This window comes from Hypanus sabinus, chromosome 10 (genome assembly GCF_030144855.1).
Source record: "Hypanus sabinus isolate sHypSab1 chromosome 10, sHypSab1.hap1, whole genome shotgun sequence".
NCBI lineage: Eukaryota > Metazoa > Chordata > Chondrichthyes > Myliobatiformes > Dasyatidae > Hypanus > Hypanus sabinus.
The window spans coordinates 111,811,281-111,825,879 of NC_082715.1; the positions used below are offsets into that span (position 1 = coordinate 111,811,281).

A 14,599-nucleotide genomic window follows, 5' to 3' on the forward strand; every position below is an offset into this window, starting at 1 on the left:
TGTCCCAGCTATGCCTACCTGTTTGTCGACTACATTCCGAGCCTACACTGGTGGCTGTCCTGCACTTTTCCTAAGCAACATCGACGACTACACTGGTGCTGCTTCCTGAAACTCATCAACTTCATCCATTTTGCCTCCAACTTCTACCCTGCCCTCAAATTTACCTGATCAATTTCCAACACCTCCCTCCCCTTTCTCGATCTTTCTGTTTCTGGAGACACCTTTATCTACTATTATAAACCCATGGTCTCTCACAGCTACCTGGACTATACCACCTCCCACCTTGTAAAAAAGCCATCCCTTTCTCTCAAATTCTCTGCCTTCACTGCATCTGCTCTCAGAATGAGGCTCTTGATTCCATAACAAAGATGTCCTCTTTCTTCAAAGAAAGGGACTTGCCTTCCTCCACCATCAGCGCTGTACTCAACCGCATCTCTTGCATTTCACACACATATGCTTTCACCCATCCTCCCGCCACCTTACCAGGGATAGGATTCTTCTTGTCCTCATCTACCACTCCACCAGCTTCTGCATCCAGCATATAATTCTCCACAACTTCCGCCATCTCCAGTGGGATCCCACCACCAAGCACATCTTTCCCAACTCCCCCCCCAATTTTCTGCTTTCCACAGGGATCACTCCCTACGGGAGTCCCTTGTCCATTTGTTTCTCCTGGCACTTATCCTTGTAAGCAGAACAGGTACTACACCTGCCTCTACTCCTCCTCCTGCTCTACCATTCAGGGCCTCAGACAGTTCTTCCAGGTGAGGCGATACTTCACCTGTAAGTCTTTTGAGGTTATATACTGTGTTTGGTGCTCCCGGTGTGGCCTCCTGTATATCAGCATGACCCAACATAGATTGGGAGACCGTTTCACTGAGCACCTACGCTCCACCCGCCAGAAGCGGAACCTCCCAGTGGCTACCCATTTTATTTCCACTTCCCATTCTGGTATGTCAATCTATGGCCTCCTCTATAGTCGCAATGAGACCACACTCAGGTTGGAGGAACAACACCTTATATTCCATCAGGGTAGTCTCCAACTTGATGGCATGAACATTGATTTCTCTAACTTCCAGTAATGGCCCCCACCCTCCTTCACCTTTCTCCATCCTTTTTTCCCTTTCTTACCTTAGCTCCTTGTCTGCCCATTGCCTCCCTTTGGTGTTCCACCCCCCTTTTCTTTCTTCTATTGCCTTCTATCCTCTCCTATCATACTCCTCCTTCTCCAGTCCTGTATTTCTCACCAATCAACACCCAGCTCTTTACTTCATCCCTCCCTCTCCTAGTTTCACTTATCACCTTGTGTTTCCCCCTCTTCTCTTCCCACCTTTTAACTTTCATCCTCATATTTTTTTCTCCAGTCCTGCTAAAGAGTCTTGGCCCAACACTGCACTCTTTTCCATAGATGCTGCCTGGCCTGCTAAGTTCCTCCAATATTTTGTGTGTGTCGTTTGGATTTTCAGTATCTGCAGAGTTTCTCATTTCTGGGGAAATCATGTATCTGGAGGTGGTAGAGGTGGTCCTTAAATGAATATTTTGCCTCAGTATTCACCAGTGAGAGGGACTTCGATGAACGTAAATTCAGTGTAGAACAGGCTAATGCGCAGAAGCATGTCAAAGTTAAGAAAGAGGCAGTATTGGAGCTATTGAAAAATATTAGGATAGATAAGTCTTTGGGGCCTGCTGGACATACGGCAGGTTACTATGGAAAGTGAGGGAAGAGATTGCTAAAGTGTTGCCAATGATCTTCTATCCTCACTGGCCACAAGAGCAGTACCAGAGGATTGGAAGATGGTAGATGTTGTTCCTTTGAACACGAAAAGGCAACAGAGATAATCCAGTGCGTCTTACATTTATAGTGAGCAAACTAATGGAGAGGACTCTTAAAGGCAGTACTTAGAAGCATTTGGAGAAGCATAGTCTTATTGGGAAAGTCAGCATGGCTTTGTGTGAGACAGGTCAAGCCTTTTGAGTCTGACTGTATTCTCTGAGGATGTGACAAAGTTCTTTGATAACAAGACAGCAGAGGATGTGGTGGATTTGGATTTTAATAAGACACTTGTCAAGGCACCCCATCCTCAGGTCTGAGAATTTCGCAAGGCAGGGGATCCACGGAAACTTGGCTACATTGTTTCGGAAATGGCTTACCCACAGAAGGGAGAGGGTAGTAGTAAATATATACTGTCTTGAGGTCAGTGACTAGTGTTGTTCTGCAGGGATTTGTTATGGGGCCCCTGTTCTTTGTGATTTTTATAATGTTTGAAATAGGAAGTGGAAGGGTGGGTTTATAAGTTTACAGGTAACACAAAGGTTGGTGGTATTGTGGATAGTGTGGAAAGTTGTCATAGTTTGCAACAGGATAAACAGGATGCAGAACTGTACAGATAGAGTTCAATCTGGAAAACTGTAATACATTGAACTTTGGAAGGTTGAACCTAAAGGTGGAGTACAAGGTTAATGGCAGGGTTCTTAGAAGTATGTGGGATCAAAGAAGTTTTGGGGTCAAGTCCATGGATCCTTAACGTTGTCATGCAAGTAAAGAGGGTGGTTAAGGTTAATGATGTGTTGGCCATCATTATAAGGGGAATTGAGCTCAAGAGCTGCGAGCTAATGGTTTGACCACACTTGGAGTATTGTGCTCAGTTCTGGTCACCACATTATAGGAAGGATGTGGAAGCTTTAAATAAGGTGTAGAGGAGGACTTACTGGGATGCTGGCCAGATGAGAGAACATGTCTTATGAGGAAGGGTTGATTGAGCTAAGTCTTTTATGCCTGGAGTAAAAAGAGGGTGAGCACCAACTTGATAGAAGTGTGTACAATTAGGAGAGGCATAGATAGAATAGACAAGCAGTTCCTTTACCCTAGGGAGGCAATGGCTGATATCAGAGGACTTACTTTTAAGGTCAGTGGATAATAGGGACATTTAATAGACTCTTGGACACATGGTGTAGAAAAATGGAGATTTATATAGGAGTGAAGGATTAAACTGCTCGTGAAGTAGATTTATGTACGTCAGCATAACACTGTGGACTGAGGGGCCCATACTCTACTGTACTGTTCTAGAATGGGCTGTTGATGCAACTGAATCTTTGAAGAACACGTCCAGGCAATACTCACTGAATAAGCTTACATGGATTCAAATCAAGCAGAGCTGATTTGTGGATTAGTCTTGATCAAATGAATGCAGGATAGTGGGGGGGGGGGGTGTGGGGAGTGGAAGGAGGACAGCTGGTTTTTTGGGCTGAATAGCTTTCTTTAGTATAAAGTGCAAAGAGCTTATATTTTTAAAAATAACTGATGGACACTCTGACTCACTGGAGGCAACCTTCATTCTTCTCAATCTGTGCATGGCAGCTTGGACATCTTTTAGAGATGAGTTTTGCCAGGTGCTTGCTTTGTGCTTCCATAGTCATTCCCTCATAGTACCCTCCATCATCCATCCATTGTGACACGTGGCTGCAGCTGGCAGGATAGTGAGCCTAGAATATGAGAATGGGAGGCAGGATCAGAGGATGTTGGCTTCAGTCTTTTCACCATATGACCCAACCCGTCTATACAAATCAAGATTCCCTCCGAGCTAGTCCCATTTTCTCAAGCTTAGCATATATCCCTGTAAAAGTTTCCTATCCATGACTATTGAGAATCTAGAAGTGACTGCACAAATGTAACTCTTATATTTATAAAGTATCTGGGTGATCATAATGTACGAGAGCTGTGGTGTGTGATTCACCTCAATAGACTCATCTTTAATTAGCAACTACCACACTTTTCTAAGGTGCAGGAAAAAGGAATTTTGTTCAGAAACACTGCAATAAATGGACCAGATGACATATCTTCTAATATTTTCCCACACTGTACTACCTGTTTCCTTACACAACATTCCTTTCTCCAGTATCACTGACACTCTTTTCACTGCCATCTCAAACGCTACATTCTCAATCCAGTTTCCTGTTACTGTATGTGACCAACTCAAAAATCCCGTTCCCAGTACTAGACACAAACGTCTCTTTATAGCCAACATCCCTGTTACGTACCCCATAATGAGTTAAAAGAACCAGCAGAAATGGAACACACCTGGAGTCTGGTTTTGCTATTAACTATTTATTAGTATCTATGTAATATAGTAATATAAAACCAGATAAATCAAACAGGTTAGCAGAGTTTATACATACATAAGTGTCCCAAATATAAAACCCGGAACTTCTTCAAGCTTAGGTGGTAAGTGATACAGTCTTACGATGGTATAGGAACAAAGTCAGTTCGGTTCGTTATATTGAGTTGAGTAGAATTGAGGGGGGGGAGGGAGAGAAAGAGGTGATTTGTTTTCCAAGTAAGCCAATGCCGTCGATCTTCCCACATTGTCCTCTGAAGTTCTGTTAAAGTCACCGACTGTGACCACACTAAGGGTACCGTCTTCACATGGTAAAGCTATAATCCCAGGCAAGAGTTAAACACACCGACAGCTTTCCACCAGTCACCTCTTGTCCACATTGCGAGCAAAACCCACCCTTTCGTGGGCACTCAAAGCTCATCCAGTGTCTATTTCTTCTGAGTGTCTGTCAGAAAACCAGCTGACCTTGTGTATATATCCAACATGCTGAACACAGGCTGTCCATTATATAGCTCTGCCCTTCCATCACCATGGTGACTCACGAGCTACTCGGTGCTCTCTCCCTCTGAATTCAGCGGCACACACTCTCTCTCTTTTTAAAGGCACAGTCCATAATGAATAAACCTTAGGATCTCGTCACATCCCAAATTTTACTTCCGTACTCTCATCTCAGCAGGTTACTTCAAATACCACAGAGGATCAGCTACAGGCTCTTGGTTCTCATCACATCTCATAACTTGCTGGAAGATGGCCAAGCAGCAATATACAATGCTTAACAGCCAACAACCTTCATTATCTGAGACTTAAGTATCTGGTTAAGGACATTAGTAAGACAGTGGTTATATTACTGGAGAAATACAGCCCAGCAAAAATGAGCATATTCAGAAGTAACAATAAAAGCAGAAGTTAGAAGGCCATTTCAAAGGCAAAAGGCATTGGTTGGTTACAAAGAGTAATGATTCTATTCAAAATTAATGAGCGTGCAAGGAAAAAGAGAAATCATTACTTAGTTTTAAATTGTTTATTCTGAGAAGAACACAGGAGAACTGACATTGGAATCATGAAACCCACTAGCACTCTGTTTGCTTCAATCACAATTCACAATCCTCACAGGCTGAAGCATGCAGCCTGACTACAAGCAGCAACTATGGTCTTATGGTACATTACCCACCCTTGCACAGCTATTACTGTCCAAAGGTAGAGCAATACAGTGGAGATACAAGTCCATTAGCCAAAGCAGTCAATGCCCACTTTACCGTGGGGTGGAATGGTGGTGTACATACTACAGTTCTTTGAGCATGTAACAAGCTCAGTGGATACAGAGGAACAGATTGATGTTATTTACTTGGATTTCTAGAAGGGATTCGTTAAGGTACTACATAAAACACTTATCCATAAGATAAGGATGCATAGAGTTGGGGGCAATGTATTAGCGTGGACAGAGAATTGGTTACTCGATAGACAGTAAAGATTGGGATACATGTGTGTTTCTCTGGTTGGCTATCAGTGGTGAGCGGTGTGCTGCAGGGGTCGGTGCTGGGCCCGCAAATGTTCACTATATACATCAATGATCTGGAAGAGGGAACCGAGTGCAGTATATCTAAGTTTGCTGATGGCACTGACTTGTGTGGAAAAGCAAATTGTAGAGGGGATACGGAGAGTCTGCAGAGAGATATAGATAGGTCAAGTGAGTGGGCAAGGATCTGGCAGATGGAGTACAATGTTGGTAAATGTGAGGTAATCCACTTTGGAAGGAAGATGGAGGATCAGATTATTAGTTAAATGATAAAAGACTGCAGCATGCTGTTGTGCAGAGGGATTTGGGATTTCTTGTGCATGAATTGCAAAATGTTGGTTTGCAAGTGCAGCAGGCTATCAAGAAAGCAAATGGAATGTTGGCCTTCATTGCTAGGATTGAATTTAAGAGCAAGGAGGTTATGCTGCAACTGTACAGGGTACTAGTGAGGCCACATCTGGAGCACTACATGCATTTCTGGTCTCCTCACTTGAGGAGGGATATATTGGCTTTGGAAGCGGTGCAGAGGAGATTCACCAGATTGATTCCAGAGATGAGGGGGTTAGACAATGAGGAGAGATTGAGTCAGCTTGGACTGTACTCACTGGAATTCAGAAGAATGAGAGATTGTATAGAAACATATAAAATTATGAAAGGGATAGATAAGATAGAAGCAGGAATGTTGTTTCCACTGGTAGGTGAGCCTAGAACTAGGGAACATAGCCTCAAGATTTGGAGGAGTAAATTTAGGACTGAGATTGGAGAAACTGCTTTTCCCAAACAGTGATGAATTTTCTGCCCTATGAAGCAGTGGAAGCTACCTAAGTAAATAGATATAAGCCAAGGTTGGTTGGATTTTTGCATACTAGGGGAATTGAGGGCTATGGGGAAAAAGCAGGTAGGTGGAAATGGTCAGTTCAGCCATGACCTTATTGAATGGCGAAGCAGGCTTGACAGGCCAGATGGCCTACACCTGCTCCTATTTCTTATGTAGCAGGTAGCATAACGCTATTACAGTGCCAGCTGTAAGACTGGGGTTCAATTTCTGCCACTGTCTGTAAGGAGTTCTCCCTGTGCTTGGATTTCCAGCATCTGCAGATTGTCTCATCTTCCTGTGATCATGTTGGTTTCCTCCAGGTGCTCCAGTTTCCTTGCACATTCCAAAGTTGTGGACATACTATGTTGGCAGTGGAAGTGTAGTGAAATCTGCACAGCAAAATCCTCACTGATTTGATTTGACACAAATGATGCATCCCACTGTATGTTTCAATGTGTATGTGACAAATATTGTCATTCGTTATCTTTCTCAGCTAGTCCCAATTTCAGATGTAAAACTTACATCTATTTAAAAGGGACCACCAACTCAGATTTTACACAACATATGTTATATTCATTTTAAAATTGCTTTTACAAATGTGGGAATTGCTGGCAAAGCCTATTGCTTGCCTATCCCTAATTGCTTTTGAATAGGTGCTAATGAATTATTTCCTTAAACCTTGGCAATGATCTCTCAAAGTACTGCATGTTACTTACAAAGTACCCATAGTTTATTGTTCTTCCTTCTTTATGTTTACAGTACTCAGAATAATAGAGGTGCCAGGCAGGATAGTGGAATGCTCCACTTGCGGTATGTGGGAAGGGAGGGAGACTTCCAGTGTCCCTGACAACTACACCTGCAAAAAGTGCATCTAACTGCAGCTTCTAACACTTTGTGTTAAGGAGTTGGAGCTGAAACTGGATGAACTTCAGATCATTTGGAAGGTTGAGGGGGTGATAGAGAGGACATATAGATAGGTAGTTACACCAAAGGTGCAGAGCACAGGAAAACGGGAGACAATCAGGAAGGAGAAAGGGGTTAAGGAGCCAGTGTAGAATACCCCTGTGGTCATCTCCCTCAACACCAGGTATACCACTTTGGATACCGTGGGGGGGAGTGGGGGTGCAATGACCGAGACCTAGCAGAGGATAGTCACAGCATCCATGTCTCTGGCACTGAATCTGTCTTTGCAACTCAGAAAGGAAGGAAGAAGAGACGAGCTGCGGTGACAAGGGATTCCTTAGTTAGGGGAAAATAAAGGAGGCACTGTGGACCAGAATGAGTTCCCCAGATAGCATGTTGCCTCCTGGGTACCAGGGTCAGGGACATCTCGGATCGAATCCTCAGCATTCTTAAGTGGGAGGGTGAACAGCCAGAGGTTGTGGTCCACGCAGCTACCAATGACATAGGTAGGAAGAGTGACAAGGTTCTGCAAAGGAAGGTAAGGGAGTTCAGTGCCATTAAAGGGCAAGACCTCCAAAGTTGTGATCTCAGTATTGCTACCCATGCCACATGTAAGTGAGGCCAGAAATAGGAAGTTTGTACAGATTAATACATGGCTAAGGATTTGGTGTAGGAGGGAGGGCATAAGATTTGTGGATCATTGGGTTCCCTTCCTGGGAAGGTGGGAGAGGTACAGAAGAGACAGTTTGCATCTAACTGGAAGGAGACTAATAACCTAGCAGGAAGGTTTGCTAGAGCTGCATGATAGATCTTAAGCAAGAGTTATTATCAAGGTTCTTACATGTCAGATACAGCACAGAACAGGCCCTTCTGGCCCTTCGAGTCGTGCTGCCCAGCAACCCACCAATTTAACCCTAGAGTTGCAGGAGGATGGGAACCAGTGTATCAGAACAGTAAGTGGAGAGGTTGTGGAGATGGATGTTATTAAGAGCTCAAAGTCAGGAATCAAAAGGTTGAGCATAGTGCAAGTAATGTCCTAAGCTGCATATACTTCAATGCAAAAAGTATCTTAGAAAAAACATATGAGCTCAGTACATGGATCAATAACTAAAAGGCATTAATGAGACTTGTTGTAGGAGGGGCAGGACTGGCAGCTCAATATTACGGGGTTCCATTGTTTTAGACCTGACAGAGCGGGAGAGATGAAAGGAGGAGTGATAGTGTAACTGGTTATGGAAAATGTCACTGTAGTGCTCAGTTAGGACAGACTAGAGAACTCGTCTAATGAGGCATTATGGGTGGAACTGAGAAATGAGAATGATCTGACCACGTTAATGGGCTATACTACAGGTGACCTGACAGTCCGAGGAAATGAGCTGAACAAATTTGTAAACAGTATGCAGACTGTTGCAATAAATATAAGGTTATTATAGTAAGTGATTTTAATTTTCTACATACTGACTGGGACTCCAATACTGTAAAAGGACCAGATGGGATAGAGTTTGTCAAATGTGTTCAGGACAGCTTCCTTAATCAGTATGTAGAAGTCCCAAAGATGACACTTGATCTACTGTTACGGACTGAGAGAGGGCAGATGTCAGAAGTAGGGGAACACTTTGGATCTAGTAATCAGAATGCAATTAGTTTCAAGTAAATATGCAAAAAGATAGGTCTGATCCATGGGTTGAGTGTCTAAATTGAAGAAAAGCCTACTTTGGTGGCATTAGAAAGGATCTGGCAATTGTGGATTGCAATAGGTTGTTTTCTAGCAAAGGTGTAATGAAAAGTTGGATGCCTTCAAATGTGATATTTTGAGAGTACAAAGCTTGAATGTACCTTGCAGAGTAAAACACAAAGATAACAGGTGTAGAAAATCTTGGTTTTCATGAGATATTGAGGCCCTGGTTAAAAATAAACAAGGAGGTGCATAGCCAGTATAGGCAGGTAGGAACAAATGAGTGCTTATCGGGTATAAGAAATGCAAAAGAATACTCAAAGAAAGAAATCAGGACGGCTAAAGAAGGCATGAGATTGCCCAAGCAGACAAGGTGAAGGAGAATCCAAGGGGTTCTACAGATATGTTAAGAGCAAAAGGATTGCAAGAGACAAAATGGTCCTCTGGAAGATCAGGAGCCAAAGGATATGGGGGAGATAGATTTTTTTGCATCTATATTTACTCAGGAGACAGACCAAGACTATAGAAGTGAGGCAAAGAAGCGGCGAAGTCATGAACTATACACGGATTACAGAGGAAGTGTTTGCTATCCTGAGGCAAATTAGGGTGGCTAAATCCCCAGGGTCTGACAAGGTGTTCCCTCATCCCCTGTGGGAGACAAGTGCAGAAATTTTTGGGGCCTGAGCAGAGATATTTAGATCCTTAGCAATAGGTGAGATACTAGAGGAATGGAGGAAAGTCAATGTTGTTCTGATAAGATGGGCTCCAAAAATAAACCAGGAAATTATAGGCAGTGAGCCTGATATCAGCAGTGAGAAAATTATTGGAAGGTATTCTAAGGAACTGAATTTATAAGTATTTGGGTAGATATGGACTGATGAAGGATAGTCAGCAATGGCTTTGTGCTTAGTAATTCATGTCTAACTAATCTTATAGTGTTTTTCAAGGAAGTTACCAGGAAAGTGAATGAAAGCAAGTCAGTGGATGTTGTCTACATGGATTTAAGTAAGATATTTGACAAGGCCCATATGGGAGGTTGGTCAGAAGGTTCAGTTGCTCAGCATTCAAGATGAGGTAGTAGATGGTCGCCTCTCTGACTAGAGGTCTGTAACTAGTAGAGTGCCAATGGGGTAAGTGCTGGGTCTGTTACTGTTCGTCAACTATATCAATGATCTGAATGGTAATGTGATTAACTGGGTCAGTAAATTTGTGGATGACACCAAGATTGGGTGTACAGTGGACAGCGAGGAATGCTATCATGGTTTGCAGTGGTATCTGGGCCAACTGAAAAAATAGGTCGAGAAATGGCAGATGGAATTTATTGCAGACAAGTGTTGCACTTCAGTACGACCAACCAATGTAGGCCTTACACAGTGAATGGCAGGGCACTGAGGAGTGAAGTAGAACAAAGGGATCTAGAAATAAAAGTCCATAATTCATTGAAAATGGTGTCACAGGTAGATAGGGTCATAAAGAAAGCTTTAGGCACATAGGCCTTCATATATCCAAGTACTGAGTACAGGAGATGGGCTGTCATGTTGAAGTTGCACAATACATTGGTGAGGCCTGATTTAGAGTATAGTGTGTAATTTTAGTCACCTCTCTACAGAAAAGATGTAAATAATGTTTGAAAGAGTACAGAAAAAATTTACAAGGATGTTGCTGGGTCTGGAGGACCTGAGTTACAAGGAAAGATTGCACAGTTTAGAACTTTATTCCTTGGAGCTTGTAGAAGATTGAGAGGAGTTTCGATAGATGTATACAAAATTTTGTTAATTATAAATAGGGTAAATGCAAACAGGGTTTTTCCACTTAAGTTAGGTGGAACTACAGCCAGTGGTCACAGGTCAAGAGTGAAAGGTGAGAAGTTTAAGGGTATATGAGGGGAAACCTCTTCACTCTGAAGATCATGAGAGTGCAGAATGAGCTGTCAGCACAAGTGGTGCATGTGAGCCTGATTTCAACATTTAAGAGAAGTTTGGATAGGTACATGGATGGTAGGGGTATGGAGGATTATGGTCCCAGTGCAGGTCGATGGGTAGTTTTAATGGTTCAGCACAGACTAGATAGGTGGAAGGGCCTGTTTCTGTGCTATGCTTATCTATGACTCAATGACTGTGTAATATTGAAATGTAATACAGGTGTCCCCCATTTTCGAACGTTCACTTTACGACACCTCGCTGTTAAGAAAAACCTACATTAGTTACCTGTTTTCACAAACAGAAGGTGTTTTCACTATTACGCGAAAAGGCAGCACGTGCCCCGAGCAGCCGAGTTCCTCCCCCAGAACTGCATTCTAGCCAGCATCGCTTAAACACGTGCCTGTGAGTATCTGTGCTTTATGTCGATTTATTTTGTGCATCCGTTAGCAAGATGAGTTCTAAGGTATTGGAAAAGCCTAAAAGAGCACGTAAGGGTGTTACACATAGCGTAAAACTAGACATAATTAAGCGTTTCCATAGTGATGAACAAAGTAAGGACAAAGTGAGACTGGCTTGTGGAAATTAACGAAGATGATGTTGAAGAGGTTTTGACATCCCATGACCAAGAACTGATAGGTGAAGAGCTGATGCAATTGGAAGAGGAAAGGATAACAATTGATACCGAATGCAGTAGCGAATGGCCCAAAAGTGAAGTCATCCATGAACTGAACATGAAGCAACTGCGTGAGATTTTCACTGCGATTGACAACTTTAATTTTGAAAGAGTACATAGGTTTAGGGCATATTTGCAAGATGGCTTGAGTGCTTACAAAGAACTGTATGACAGAAAAATGCACAAGGCTAAGCAGTCAAGCATACTATCATTTTTCAAGCTTTCTACGTCAGCCACAGCAGACAACGAACCTTGATCTTCGACACTGAGGCAGGCAGACATAGAAGATGACCTGCCTGCCCTGATGGAAACAGACGACGATGAGATGACACCCCAGTGTCCCACCACCCCAACCTCCGACGACTCAGCCTTACACACCATCATCAGTGTCCTCGTTGTCGTCCCGATTCCAGTAAGTGAAATTACACTGTACATACATTATTTCTACTTTATATAGGCTGTGTATTTTTATGTGTTATTTGGCATGATTTGGTAGGTTATTTTATTGGGTCTGCAAACGCTCACAAGTTTTTCCCATATAAATAAATGGTAATTGCTTCTTCACTTTACGACATTCCAGCTTACGAACCATTTCATAGGAATGCTCTACCTTCGGATGGCAGGGGAAACATTTAACTCATAATAAAGATAACAGCGCAGCCCACTTAAGTAACAGCTGGAGCATTTATTTTTAGCCACATTATATGAGAGTGTATTAATAACTTGAACTCTCAAGAGAAATCTTTTATATCCATTAAAAGGTCCTCAGGTTAACATCCATCCAAAGTGCAGAACATCTAATGGTACAATACTCATTCTGTCTGGATTTTAGGGAAGCAAAGAGGATTAATAAAACATGTTTACCTCTGGGAAATTACAGGAGAAGCAAGAGGACCAGCAGCACTTGGAACAGGTACCAACACTGCCAATCCCCTCCTTACACAGGATTTGATCACAACCTTGAGGATTAGTGCACCAGGTCAGGTTTGAACAACATTCCACGTAGCCTCGCAGTAGTGTTTTGGAATACTATAGAAAGAAGATGATAATGACTGTCAGGTAACTCAGCTTGGCAATATCAGTCAGCAATTCTCTAAAGTCACCCTCTATTTAATTTCAACTGTGTATAAACTTCCTCAGCTTTCAGATGCTTTGAATTCCTCATGTCTGTATACATTATAGTATTAAACCTACATCTTCAAATGAAGAAATACTTTACAATTGATGTAGACAACACTGCTAGGCAACAGAAGAAAATAAATGCCTTGCCTCACAAAGCTTAAAAATGCTTTAAACCAGCCAAGCCCAAAGAACTCAAATTCCAACAAGTGAATGTATAAACACTATTGCACCATTCTGCTAGAATCCAGGGGGGATTGGTGAGAATGTGTGAATAATAGTCTACAGGAAAAGTTAGTTGGGGAATGATTGCACTGTGAGCCAGCATAGACTCAACAGGCAGAACATGAAAATTTGTTCAAATGGGTACCAGCTCAAGTCACAACACAGACAAATGAAGTGGCTGCCATTTGTCAAAACAACTTTTCTCATTCATGTGATAAGCATGTCATTGGCAAGCTATCATTTATTGCTCATCTTAGTAGTGTTTGAAAAACCGATGGTTACCAATCTTCCCAAAACAATGCAGCCCTTTCAGGGAAGGTACTTCTAGAGTGCTACTGTGAAGGAAACACCAAGATTTTGGCCCAGTTATAATGAAGAACCATTCATATTTTCAAGTCACAATGAGTTAAACGGAGGGAAGTTAAGGGTGGTCCCTTGTAACAATCGCCTTTGGTGGTGAAATTTGCTGGTGTGGATAGTGGGCATTTTATAAGTAGTGGCATTGAAGCTGTATATGTGGTGGTGGAAGAAGGGACAGGGGATTCTGGATGCTGAGCTCCTTCAGAGTTATTAAAGCTGCAAATATCTATTTAAGAGGAGAGTATTCCATCACACCTTCGATTTAAGATACCAGTGCTGAAAGGGTTTTTGCAGAATATGATGATGAGTTCCATACTGTGTTACCAAACCTCTGAAATACTTGGCCCCTGTGTTTATAGGCATCTAGAGAGTCAAATCAAGAAACGGTATTCTGCCAAAGGAGTCTGCACAAACACCAAGACCAGTCCTCATCCATTAACAGTGGGATCAGTCCTGGAGAAATCTACACAACGGCTGGAATTTGTCTCCAGCAGTCTCTATAAACTCTGAGACCAGTCTCCAAGAAGCTCTACACACAGTGGTGTTAATAATAGGAGTTGGATTAATCTTGGAGAATCTCTATAAACTGTAGGGTTATTTCAGGTAGTTGAAAAATTCCCAGGACATACATCAAGTATACAGAAAATGTTACTGCAACCTTCTAATCAAAAACAAATAAATCACTGAAAGTTTCACAATTCATTTACAGCTATCAATGATCTATAAATCCTTCATTCCTGAAAACCTATCTTTGGTTCTTCTTCAATATTAAACTGAAAGATTGTCTGGATTTTGCAACTACATGAACTGCCTTCCTCTATGCTTTACATTTAATTGCCAATGAACTGATATCTTACCTTGGCTGCAATCTCACTATCGCATATGATAGAACAGATGAACTCATTTGTCGGCTGTGCAGGACAGTCAGAGATTGGACAGGTACAATTCTGCACCAAGTTCTGTTCAATCCTGGTTATTAAATACTCTCTCCAGCAGGACTGAGAACAGGGAAAGACCAAAAGCACATCAAAATACAACTAGTAACCCAAAACTGAGTCATCATCCACATCCTACAACTACTAGTAAGGACTAATCACAGATATCAGAATAAGTAATAAGCCCCTTAAGTATGCTCCAGAATTCCATATTTTGGCTAATTTGACTGTAAAATCAACTTTATACTCCTGTCTACTAATAGCAACATTTTACCTCTTTGCTAATTAAATATTCATCTGCCTATGCCGTAAAATTACTTTAACACTCTGCTTCCTCTA

The 14,599-nt window shown here is 42.2% G+C and overlaps 1 protein-coding gene across 3 annotated transcripts in view; it reads right to left on the bottom strand.

Annotated features, from left to right (window-relative positions):
* Positions 1-14,599, bottom strand: part of LOC132400977 (cullin-9) — a 314,674-nt gene that overhangs the window by 25,030 nt on the left and 275,045 nt on the right. For all 3 annotated transcript variants that reach the window (XM_059982631.1, XM_059982629.1, XM_059982630.1), the window contains 3 exons: positions 14,183-14,323; positions 12,486-12,650; positions 3,320-3,483 (listed from right to left, as the gene is read on the bottom strand). In XM_059982631.1, coding sequence (XP_059838614.1) covers positions 3,320-3,483; positions 12,486-12,650; positions 14,183-14,323 — 470 coding nt within the window. The remainder of the gene's footprint in view (positions 1-3,319; positions 3,484-12,485; positions 12,651-14,182; positions 14,324-14,599) is intronic.